Source organism: Xyrauchen texanus, chromosome 6 (assembly GCF_025860055.1).
Source record: "Xyrauchen texanus isolate HMW12.3.18 chromosome 6, RBS_HiC_50CHRs, whole genome shotgun sequence".
Lineage (NCBI taxonomy): Eukaryota > Metazoa > Chordata > Actinopteri > Cypriniformes > Catostomidae > Xyrauchen > Xyrauchen texanus.
In genome coordinates, this window is record NC_068281.1 from 24201864 (window position 1) to 24214542 (window position 12679).

General features: G+C 40.3%; 1 protein-coding gene across 2 annotated transcripts in view; it reads right to left on the reverse strand.

Moving 5' to 3' along the window:
* Window positions 1-12679, reverse strand: part of LOC127644776 (zinc finger SWIM domain-containing protein 5-like) — a 58902-nt gene that overhangs the window by 18796 nt on the left and 27427 nt on the right. For both annotated transcript variants that reach the window (XM_052128153.1, XM_052128152.1), the window contains exons 2-4: window positions 3665-4021; window positions 2041-2189; window positions 166-316 (exon numbers count right to left, since the gene is read on the reverse strand). In XM_052128153.1, coding sequence (XP_051984113.1) covers window positions 166-316; window positions 2041-2189; window positions 3665-4021 — 657 coding nt within the window. The remainder of the gene's footprint in view (window positions 1-165; window positions 317-2040; window positions 2190-3664; window positions 4022-12679) is intronic.

Consider the following 12679-nt stretch of genomic DNA (forward strand, 5'->3'; position numbering starts at 1 on the left):
AAGATTAAGTACTGATTATTAGAGTTTAATTCTGTAGAACTGTAGAATAAAGTGATTAGGATGTACAGTACATCAGTATTCAAACAAGATGGGAGAAGTGGAACTGGTTGATTGTGACAACCAAAGTCACATGGCAACTAAGCTACAGTGGGTCTCAAAACTCACCTAGCTCATCCCAGAGTTGTCTACATTTGTCGGTCATGCCTGTGCCCTGTTGTCGCCATAGAGACAGCCGTGGGTCAGCCATAAACTGCTCTGTGATGAGAGTGAGCATCCGTGCCCCATTAGAGTCCCGCATCCGCAGCATCTCCCTCACCTGCACAAACATGCAAAGAAAAATAAATATAGCAAAAACTGAAGTGCACAGACTTATATTTTGCTCATCCTCATGTACCAAGTAGAGGATAAAAGCACAGCTTTAAAACAATTCAGAATTGTATTATGTAGAATATGAAGTAAACACAAAATATCTGTCCATGTATGGAAAGATATCATTACATATTTTTATTTTAATGAAAACAAAAACATAAACAGTACATAAAAGCATGTGATACATTAAGAATAGCTGAAGTGTTTCATTAAAAGGATGACTAGATTAGAATGCTTATGTATCCAAGTGCTAAATTCAACATTAATATCAAAGACTTTAGAGTAGTCCTTCATATCTATAGATATGAGAAAGGTAAATTAACTGCACTGGCTTCTGAAAATAAGAGGCAGCTTGACATTTAATTAAAATGCAATGATTTAAATGGGCCTCCTAGGATTTCATGGGCCCATAATTCAACAAAACTGCACCTTTCGTACACAGCATCTCTCTCCCACACACACACAGAGAGAGAGAGAGAGAGAGAGAGAGAGAGAGAGAGAGAGAGAGAGAGAGAGAGAGAGTGTGAACGGATGTGAGGTTTGGGGTCCACTCGGTCTGGCAGATTACTCGAGATGGGACAAACACCCCATAGAATCCCTGCATGCAGAATTCTGTAGAAACATTCTAAGAGTTCAGAGAAGAACACCTACTAATGCATGCTGGGCCAAACTAGGCAGATACCCCCTTATAATACATATTGAAAAACGATCCCTCAAATTTTGGACACACCTAAATTCAAGTTCCCCTAACACACTGCAACATGAAACCCTTAAAACCCAAGAGCTGAAGCCTAAAACCAGTCTCCTTTGTCAGCTGGCTCTGAAACTCACAAACCCACTAACAAACACCCGTTTCAGACCAGCACTGCTGAACAAAACCAAATCAGAATAAACCAAATCATAAAAGAAAGCAAAAATTCATATTTGGACCATTGGGAAAATGAAAGTAAAAACCAAAGCAAATTGGAATGTTATCAGGCCCTAAACAGAACATATAATCTGGCAGAATATCTGCACACTGTAAGAGATTCAAAACAGAGACGGATCCATACTAAATACAGACTCAAAGTGATCACAGTCTGGCCATAGAAAAAGGCAGACACAGACAAACATGGCTTCCAAAGGAAGAACAAGTCTGTGCTCACTGTGACACGGTTGAGGTCGAGACAGAGACACACATTCTCCTTCACTGTGAGAAATTTACAAAGGTGAGCGAGAAATACCTCCACAAACTCTCAAACCTCATGCCACAGTTTTCCAGTTTGGCAGAAACCAATCAGATGCTGGTGTTACTGGGGGAGTACCATCATGCATCAGTTGCAGCTAAATTCATTTTTGAGCTGCACCTCCTCAAACCAATTACTGCCTTAATGTACTTCATTCACAGTACTTTTATTCTCTTATGTTCATAATGTCCTGTTAAATGCTTATTTTATTTTAGATTGTATAGTGTATATTGTTATAATAGTTTTTATTTGATTCATTACCTGGCACCTTATTTTAATTCTATCTTTATTGCTATTTGTTACCATATTATTACTATTATTTGTCTTGTCATTATCTGTTCTGTGTATTAATGCTTTGGCAATATTGTATGTAAACACAATCATGCCAAAAAAGTACTTTTAAATTGAAATTGAAATTGAGAGAGAGAGAGAGAGAGAGACTCACCTTGGCAAACATGGAGTTGAGCTGCTTGCCTGAGCCATAGTATCCTCCCTGAGAGAGGAACTGCTTAACCTGCTCCCTCACTTGCTCCTCATCCAGGTGCCAGCAGTTCTCATCATCAATACTGGCCCCTGCTGTGGGATCCGGGGCCCCTGTGAGAGAAATGCAAATGGTTACTTTGGATACTTTCAGCAATAACATGACATTTATCAGAAGAAACAAAAGAGGATGACTGAGGTTGAGACAAGCTTTTACATTACAAAAAATAAAATAATAACAGGGACAGGAAAAGATGCTGGTACACATCTCAGCCCATTTACTCTAAACCACAATCTTAATAATATCACTTCCTTTTAGCAGAATACACCTTTTTTACCATTACAAACTGATAATACCATTGAGTGGAAGTAAGTCAAATTACAGCTATTGGGGCTTGATTCCCATCACAGAGCTAAAGACAATTCCGCTTATTTAATGAGCAGCACACAGTGATTTGCAAAAGAAAAAGGAAGAAATGAAGAATACATTAGAGGCAATAACTTATCTGAGGAAGGTCTTACTGAATTTCCAATAGGTCAATGTACTTTAGGTGCATTGACCCCCCCCCCCATTCCAAAACAAAACATATCAGCACATTTAGCCCTATTGAATTTCACTTAAAGACACCATGAACCTGCTTCATATACAGACTGCATGCTTATTGGCTCCCTATGGGTACCCCATTGGGTATTTAACATATGTATATAAATGCTATATATGGATTCTGCATTGCTTGCACGTTTCACTGTCCTTGGCATGTGTTGTATGATAAAGATGATCCATCTTCAGGTAGAGATTAGCTTTTAAAAGGCTTGGATGGACTTAGGGGAGCAATAATAACTTGCATACTGTAGATTATCATCAGCATGTGACATACACATTGACATTATATACTATGAGCAAAACAGTACACAAGAAATCTATGGAACCAGCTGTGGTGCTTACAAAAGCAAGGACATGCTGCGCTGCATGTAAAATACAATTGATAAAAGTCAAATGAACGGCATTGAAATGAGAAAGCCTGGCAGATACTTCAGATCAGACTGAGGCAGACTGAAAACCGGTCTTCCTGTTATAAAGGGATGCAAGCATGATAGTAAATTATAAGTGTACCAAATGGATTTACAATGGCTGCAGTGGGTCTAGTGAGGTGCAAACTGCTATAAACAGAGGGTACAGTGTGTCCTTGTATATAGGCAGGACTCTAGCGTAGGTGTCCGTTTTTGATCTACACAAGTCCCAAATCTTGGCAGGTTGAAATATTCTGGACACTCCAGAATCGAAGTGAAGCCACTGATTAAACACTGATAAGGGGTTTCTAGGCTGTCCCCTTAATTCCTATTCAAAACAAGATCAGAGGGCAGGAGGATGGACTTTCTTGTTTTAGTGGTTATTAGGATAAATTATCATGAAGTGAGGTGTAGAATTTTCTTTTTTTTAGCTTTGGAAAATCATACATAAATGTGACAGTGGAAAGGAAACTTTGGTAATGTGGCCATTATGATGTAAACTGATCTGTATGAGCAGCAGAACACTGCACACATTGTGTTAGGCACAAACATCTAGATCTCATTTGTGTTGCTCTCACCATGTACTTGGTTGATCTCAGAGTTGGAAGACAGGATTTCATCAGCAAGTTTCTGGGCAGTGGGTAGTACTTCCGTGTGGTGGGCCGTGATAAGGTACTGCACCAGCTTTTGCAGCTGGTCTCGGTTCATCTGAAAAAGTGTCTCTGAGATGGGCAGCCGCAGTTTCACTTGCTCGGGTTTGCGGATGCGGTATAAAGACAGGGCCACCACATGTGCACAATAGAAGATGTCGCGGTTGCCACAGCCACATGTCACTGAAGTTATCTTACAGCGGTCAAAGCTAATGGCCACCTTGTGTGTCGTCTCTGGCTCGGATTGCATGGCTGGCTCTGTGACTGTTCCACTAAGGTGAAAACCTGAGTAGAAGAAGAAAAAATAGAAAATAAAAGTTTAAATAAAGATATTTGATGTAATTCAAGTAGCATTGACATGTCTTTCAGTGGTCTTAAATACAATTCTCATTCCATGAACTCCATGAGTGTAACTGGATCTGGAGGTTGTGCCTCATGGTTGTTAACCAGAAATGCCTAGTCATACTAGGTTGCTAACAAATCCCAATGTGATTGACTGTACAAGAGACTACTAGTTTGTGGTTACTAAATCACAAGATAGGTAATAGGTTTAACATATATATCCGTAGTGAGATGATACCAAATTGCAGAGCACATTCAAAATCCAAGACCCAGTAGAATCTGCAACAAAACCATACAAGGTGTTGGCAACAACTGGCAGATACATTTTCCTTTAAAAAATAAAAAATAAAACAAATACTACCCCATGAAAAATTTATTTCCCAAAGATGCTACTCTAACCATCCTGCATTTCCAAACCACCCTCCAAATAATGATTCAAAGAAGATATCCAACATAAAGAAAACCTGTTATTCAGGCTTCAAACTAAGAGTTGTAGTACATTTAAATGGAAGAGCCTAGTGCATCACATTTCAGAGAACATGGTGACCAAAGGTTAATGCAACAAAGCTTCTTTGAAGACTTTTCTCCCAGAAAAGATAAACTGCAAAAAAGGAAGCAAGACTATACATGTCTTTGTGACCAATAGGAGGTCTAGCTCTTCACTTTGACTGCTAAACTACTGATAACAGAAGACCAAGAAAGGGGGTTGGGAGACTAGGATTACTGTATCACTCCAAAGCATTGCAATAGAGACTTACATCACAACACACAGGAACTATATTACATCAGCTTGCTCAGAGGAAGAGAACATCTAAATCTTAAATCACCTTGTAAGCTTACAAGTGACAGAGACAGGAACCCAAATATCCTTGCAAAGACAACAGCAGAAATTAATCAAGGAACAGGCAGTTCAAATCTTATTCTGGTTGCCACCCCATTTGCCCAAATAAGTGTCCAGCTCATGACTATAGCTCTGCATCAGAGCATCTGTGACCAAAACAACATGTACCAGAGCTAAAGGTGTCTCTAAATGTGCCCACATATACAGTTGAAGACAAAATTATTAGCCCCCTTTTAAATATTTAGTTATTTTTCAAATAATTCCCAAGTGCCGTATAATGGCGCAAAAAATTTTTTCAACATAGCATTTCTAAACATTATAGTTTATTTAGGCAACTTCGAGTGTTTATACTACAAATAGAAACAAAATTATAACCAAAAATACAAAAATCTATAGGAAAAATGTATTAGCCCTCTGATAATAATAGTCAATAATGTATCCCTTTTGCATGATAACAGCCTTTAATCGTTTGTTGTAGTTCTCAACAAGTTTTAGGCATTTCTCCTGAGTCGTCGCAGCCCATTCCTCCTCAGCAAATCTCTCAAGCTCTAGTCTTCAGTGTGGCCCACAGATTTTCTATGTGATTCAATGGGCTTTGTGCAGGCAAGTCAAGGACATTCACTTTGCTCATTTGGAGGTAGTTCTTCACCAGAAGTGAGGTATGCTTTGAGTCTTTATCATCCTGGAAGACGAAATGTTAACCCAAACCAAGTTTTGTTGCAGATTGCCTGAGGTTGACTTTCAAAATCTTCTCGTAGTCTTCCTTTATCATGATTCCTTCGACCCTGATGAAATTCCCAGTTCCAGACACACTGAAACATCCCCACAACATTATACTCCCACTACTATGTTTCACGGTGTTCTTTGGATTGAGTGCCTCTCCTTTCTTTCTCCAAACATAGGCAACATCTCTATGACCAAAGAGCTCTAGTTTTGTCTCATCCGACCAACGGACACATTTCCAGTATGCATCATTTTTCTCTAGGTTGTCCGTGGCTAACTTCAGTCTAGCTTGGAGGTATCTCTTCTTCAGAAGTGGAGTTTTTCTTGGTCTGCAACCTCTCAGTCCATACCTGTGCAGGGCTCTACTGACTGTCTTTGTTGAGACATCAATCCCAGACATGGATAAATCATTCACTAGTGTTTTGGCAGATGTTCATGGGTCTTTAGAAACCTCTCTCACCAGTTTTCTTTCCAAGGTTTTTGAAATCTTTCGCTTCCTGCCTCTGCCAGTCTTGTTCTCCACTGTGTGGGTCTCTTCAAACTTCTTGATAATACTTCTCACAGCAGTTCTTGACACCTGAAAACGCTTTGATAAATGTATATATCCTCCCCCTTCTTTGTAAGAATAAACAATTATTTTTCTCAAGTCTAAACAAATTTATTTTGTCTTTGCCATGATGACAGTTTTATATTACTTCACTAGTTGTTTTGAAAGATACTAATCCTCAGTTTGAAGTGCAACTTAAAGGCTTGGGGGATTAATTAGGCGAGTTAGGTTAATTAGGCAAGTCATTGGATAACAGTGCTTGGTTCCGTAGCCAATCAAACAGATCATTTCTTAAGGGGGCTAATAAAATTGACCTTAGCAGTTTAAAAAAAAAATGTAAATAATTTTTTTATTCCAGGCAAATTGAAATAAATAAGGCTTTCCCCAGAGGAAAAATATAATAACAAATACAGTGTTAAAATCTCCTTCCTCTGTTAAACATCACTTGGGAAATACTTGAAAAATAATTGAAATTTCATAGGGGGGCTAATAATTTTGTCTTCATCTGTACATGTGCAGACATACAGACAACTGCACACATCACAATTAATTCTAGGGTTTGACTGGTGTGACAGGGGTGCCTAATAAGCATAAGCAAAGCCGGCTGTTCTCTTGCCAATTCCCACAAAAGGCTTTTCCAGACGAGTTCTTCTGAGAAGTCGGCCCCCTCCTCAGCCCGAGATTTTCCAGAAAAGAAATCCGACGTCCAATTTACTGCCAAACCCTTTCAGGCACAGCCAACACAACAGAGCCATCTGATTAAGAGGAGTTTATGGTGATGTCTGTTTTCATTTTGATAAAAGACAGAAAACAGAGAGGGAGTGCCCCTATGTGTTGCAAATTACTTTTGGCACAATGCAGATTTCAAAGTGAATTTGGTTAGAAAGACAAAGATTCATGGGAGTGCGTAAGAAAGGACTGCATTTATAGGGTTCGTTTTTCTTTTAAGCACTATGGCGAGAGCGATCAAGCGGTGCAATTTCAAAGTGATGCTCTGAAAAGAACTACACACTGTAACATCTCTTTACAGAGAGAGCACAGCTCTGAGAGCATCAACTGTGTGAACATCATGGGAAAGATCTTGTTTGCAAACAGGAATCCATGGAGGTGTTTTACAGCAGTTTTTCTGACATCGAACTTGTTTTTAAGACCAACGCACATTTACCTACTGCGACATATGCAAAGAATGGAATGTTTTACATTTTAAAACTGCCTAAGGCAATGAGGGTGCCTTTATGCGAAACTTTGAATTATCAGATCATGCATTATCTTGCACTGAAAAACAAAAAACAGTGGAGACTAAACAGCCCTGGATTTGAACAGAACAAAGCATCCTGTGGCTAACACCATCAGTTTGGTTTGATCTTTCCAGTGACTGGGCCACATTAGTCACATAAAGGACACACATGCCACCCAGTATCAAATGCAGCCGACCATCATGGAGCGAGCCTCCCTGCAATGATAACTTTTCCAGTAATGGTGGTTGAAATAAGTAGATTTCTTTGCTTTAAATCTGCCAGCTTCTTTTAAGTGGAGTTACTCTACTATCTTGTGCTGTCTGAGTACACTCTCCCTATATGTCATCCATTATCAAATACAGAATCACTTCTTGCAGAGGAATGACTTACAGCTTTTATTTTCAGACAAAGAAAAATACACAAAAAGAGAGAGTAATAGACTAAGAGAAGAAATGCATTGGCAAAATGTACAGAAAGTAAGAAGAGTTAAGGATGGGAGGGGCAAATTTCAGCTTCAAAATCTACTATAAAGACTTCGTTTAAAAGTCGTGGCACAGTGGATGTGCTGACACATTTTGCCTCCTTTAATGCAAGTCTTTGGATTTTCTTATCACTGTCGACTGCAAAGGGAAAATCTTAAGTCAGATCACTTAACTAAATAATCACACCTCTCCTAAACAAGATGCATAATTTTATGGAATATTTATGAGCATAGCACAAATGGAAAAGTATGAGTTACACACAGAGTTTAAACTTGTTCAAACCCCAAACCTCAAGTATTAACAACAATAATAGTGATGCTTGCCTTAGTAAGCACCACTGATAAAAAAATGCACTTATTCTCACACAGTGAGTGGATACGTTTGGTAGGATCGGCCGCATCAGTGCCTCAGAATCAGTCTGTTAGTGGGGTTACAGAGGAGCAGATGAGCCCATAGGCTCATATGACAGGGGTTGCATTGGAAAGAGCATACATCTGCTACTGATGGACATAAAGAGCCCTCCTTGTCTTTATTTTCTCTCTCTGTCATCATTGGCTCTCCCCCACCCTCTCACTCAGGCCTTTTGTTGCTCAGATGCAGCAATGAATGCTACTCCACCATCCTCTCCAGGACTGCTCTTTTCAGGCAAACCTCCATCATGGTATAAACATAGATCCTCTAGGGACATTTCGATTATTTGAAACTTGGCTGAGAGCATCCCAGCAGAATGGATGGAGAGAAAGAGAGATGAACTGTGCTGGAGCAAGCGTGAATGTCATAAGCAGATGTAGTGCTGGTGTCAGTCACAATGAGGCCTGCAACATCATCCATAAGCAATAATGACAATGCTATAGTTCATACAGACCATTGTACAAACACATACATATAGAGAATACTCAAATCTTATAATCGTGTCTTGGAAGATACAAAGCAGGATGTTGTGTCCGCACCAGGCATGAATGCATACAAACACACAACAGGTGATTTAGTCGTTCTTGAGAGGCCTGCTAAACTGGATTGTTGGATGTACAAAAGGTTGAAGAGAATAAAGATGGCAGTACATTGATTGAAGTATGATTAATGTGTTCTTGAAACTAGCAGCACAGAGACCTTAAAAGCAAACTAAGTGAGTCTCTGTGGCACAAACACATGCAAAGCCATCTAGACGTAGAACACCAAACCAAACTCCAACGGCAACAAGGTGTTAACAATAGATGCTTCCTTTTCTTACACACGTGACATTTACAACAAAACACTACACTAAGTCAAGGTAAACTTCGGTTTTCAGTGTGCCAGTAAATCGCTTGAATATTGTGCAGGATGTAAATTTCATCATCAGCACAGTATGCGCAGAAGGTCTGTGTGCAGCCTTGTTTTCTAGACACACAGAGTCTGCGTCTTTGTGCATCATCGGCGCATTTGCTTGCCATTGACTTGCTTGCCAGTATCACAAAGCATTCATAAGTGGATATGAGTCAAGAGCATACGTATGTGCTCACGGTAAAAAGAGTATAATTTGAAAGGCGAAGAGCACGACCGTGCATGAGACGGAACAGTACATTGAATAATGAAAATCACACTAGCCTTAATATATAAATCAGAGGTAACTTCAAATGGATGTTCTTGTAAACTTCAGTACACCAAAACATATAGTCTGGGCTTCACTAAATTTGTAGGTGGCAGAGTAGAGCTTTGCTCGGAGTAATGCGTCTCTGGGGAAGTGATGGGGGCTTACATGTCACAGTCCATATAACACAAGATGGTTTTCTCTCAGGACATGAACCCAACGCCTTTTGGCCCAACTCTCATCTCGGCACCAAGCTTCATGGCTAGGTTAGCATCATGGCACAACAGAGTCAACCAGCCAGGTTGCGATTCCCTGTGTATGTGTAACAGTCATAATTAATCTGTTGGCGATGCCAACTAATGCACGCTCATACAGCCTGGGCTTTCAGAGACATTTTAGCCACAGAGCTCCAGTGGCCATCTGTTAGGGAGGGAGGCGTAGTGGGAGCTCACACTACTCCATGCAGCAATGGCCACTGATCAGGGAACATGATAGGAGAAGAACGAAGAGAGGAGTCCCCCGCTTTCATTTATTTACTTGTAGTATCACCCTATATGCACCATCTGCCAACCCCTCAGACACGCCCACTCAAGGCCCATTCAGCCAATAACAGCAGAGACCCTACACACTCTTAAACCATTAACCTCTAATCAGCTGTGGAGGCCAAACGGGGTCCTTTTTGGCAGGCACTGGGCCAACGCTGCACACACGGGAGCTTCCCCCTCCTCTTCCCACCCCTCCCTTCCTTTCCATCTTCCATCTGTCCCAGCAGCAATATGGTTAACACCGCATCAGCATCTCTGCTCCCCCACCCATATTTCTACACAACAGACATGCATATGCACAGGCACACACATTCAGCCATGCACAGGGGGATTCTATCTACTCTGATAAAGGCTTGATTGATTCATTTGTGATGGTCCTCAAACACCAATACTGGACCATGCCCTGGAGTCATTCGTCAAAATCACATGTAATTGATTTCTGATACAACGAATTGTGAACCACAAAAAGAGGTGCACAGGGCTCAATCAGCTTCCCTTTCAGTGGGCCACCATGACCAGCAGGTCTGACTTACATGGACATTTCAGATAAGGCCAAAGAGTATGCAGTCCCCATTAGCCTGAGCTGTGCGCATTTTGAATACAGTGAAGGGGGAAATTAAAGCTGGGCTAATCTTACAGTGTCGGGGAGTTCAAAACCAACCATTTAGCATCTGATGCAAACTAGGCCTGGCTGAAGAGCCTTTATTCACCGATAATTCACCCTGGGAAGGCTGAAAAAAGCCGGATTAATCTGAAGGCGTACAGGTGAAAAGGAGGAGATGAATCGCACTTTTGGACAGGCTGTAAACACAACCAGATGTCCCGCTTGAGATAAAAGCAGATGCACTTGAAGAAAGAGGGGCGGGGGATATCCTTTCATTGTTATTTCTGTTCACGGTTTTCTTCTAAAACAGCTAGCTGAATATGCATATGTTTCCTTTCTCCAGCTAAATGAGGAAAGCATGGATCTACATGATTTGTGAAGTGTGAGGTGCATAGAGCTTACTAGAACTACTTATTGGACTTTTTAGGCTACTCTTCATGCAAAAAACTATAAAAGCATGCAAATATACCTTGCCATTGACATACTGACAAAAATGTGACAAAAAAAACCTAAATTAGTTAGCCTATGTTTTCATTTGCTTGCTTTGAAATTGAAATAACTAAATAAATATAAATATATATATATTTATTATCAGTTCACATCTAGAGTCAATGTGAATTTGGTTGAGAATTATGCCATAGCTTGACTAGGGCAGTTTGCATGTTTAAACAATCTGACAATATAAAAGGACATGATGAATTCCCTGATCACTGATGGATTGTTTGTGAACAGTCAACCACCATAAGCCATTGCGTATCAGCATGTGACCTCCAAACAGCCATCCAGCATGGACTCGTATTTTTGTAGCGCTTTGGCCTTTTAACCGCTCATTTCCCTAAATGCAGACTTAATTCTGTTTAATATGCAGACATGTACAAACCATCTGCTTGCCTGCAATTGACAAGCAGCAGTCTGCTGGACACAATGGCTCTTTTGAGCAGAACTCACACTAGAAGCATAGCCTGCACTGATAGATAATGTTTTAAGAAGCTTTAATTTCATGAGTCATCCATCTGAAAAAGAAATCCCCAATCAATATGGCTAAACCGATTAGCTTAAGAAAAGGCTTTTGCATATAACTTCTGTGGGCCTCCTTTCTGCTGTGAGGTTCTGCTCATCCACAGCGTTCTATCTTTAATGGTTTCCTACGTGGTAGTATGAGGCGGTTACCCCATGTGACTCTACCCTCCCTAGCAACAGAGCCAATTTGGTTGCTTAGAAGACCTAGCTCATGTCACTCAGTATGCCCTGGATTAAATCTCGTGACTCCAAGAGTGGTAGTCAGCATCCTTACTCGCTGAACTACCCAGGCCCCAGTTACCACCTAATTTAGACAGGCACAATTATTCTGACAGAGTGACTGAACTGGGACTCATTTCATAAATTGTATATATTATATTATTATAATAGTAACCTTGTTTTTTGTAACAAGACCATGGTAACCTCAGGAAAAACCAAGAATGGATCTTCACTACCATGGTTAGATGTAACACAATTTCTATAAAACAAACTATGTCATTTTTTGTAATGAAAACCAGTACCCTAAACACAATTAAAAACTTCTTTGTGCATGTCTGGTACAATCCGTATCTGCTCAATGATGCTCACAACGCCTAACCGTGCGTTCACACCAGAGGCGGTGAGAGTGTCAAATCGACCGGAAGTCATTCATTTTCAATGACAGCCAGCGTCTCTCGGCGGCGAGGCGTGTCTTGGGCGTCAGATGAAAGTTCAATTGCAGTCAACATTATGGTAATGAGCTGTGACTTCGCTCTAGCGAAGTCTAGAGAACACAACAGTGTAAACTTTGGTTCCCACCAAACATTAGTTCTGAAGATAAAATGGAGGAGAAACTAATTATTGCTGCGGCAGGTTTCCCAGTAATATATGATCTGTCCCTGTTTGCTTACAGGGATATAAAACAACCAAGACCACAGTTATTATTACAAATGTATTTTATTTTGATAACAAACAACTACAATTTTTATTACTTTCTGCCATCGATCGATTTCTTATTTTCACATTTTAAAGAGTTCATGAGGATATACGCCACT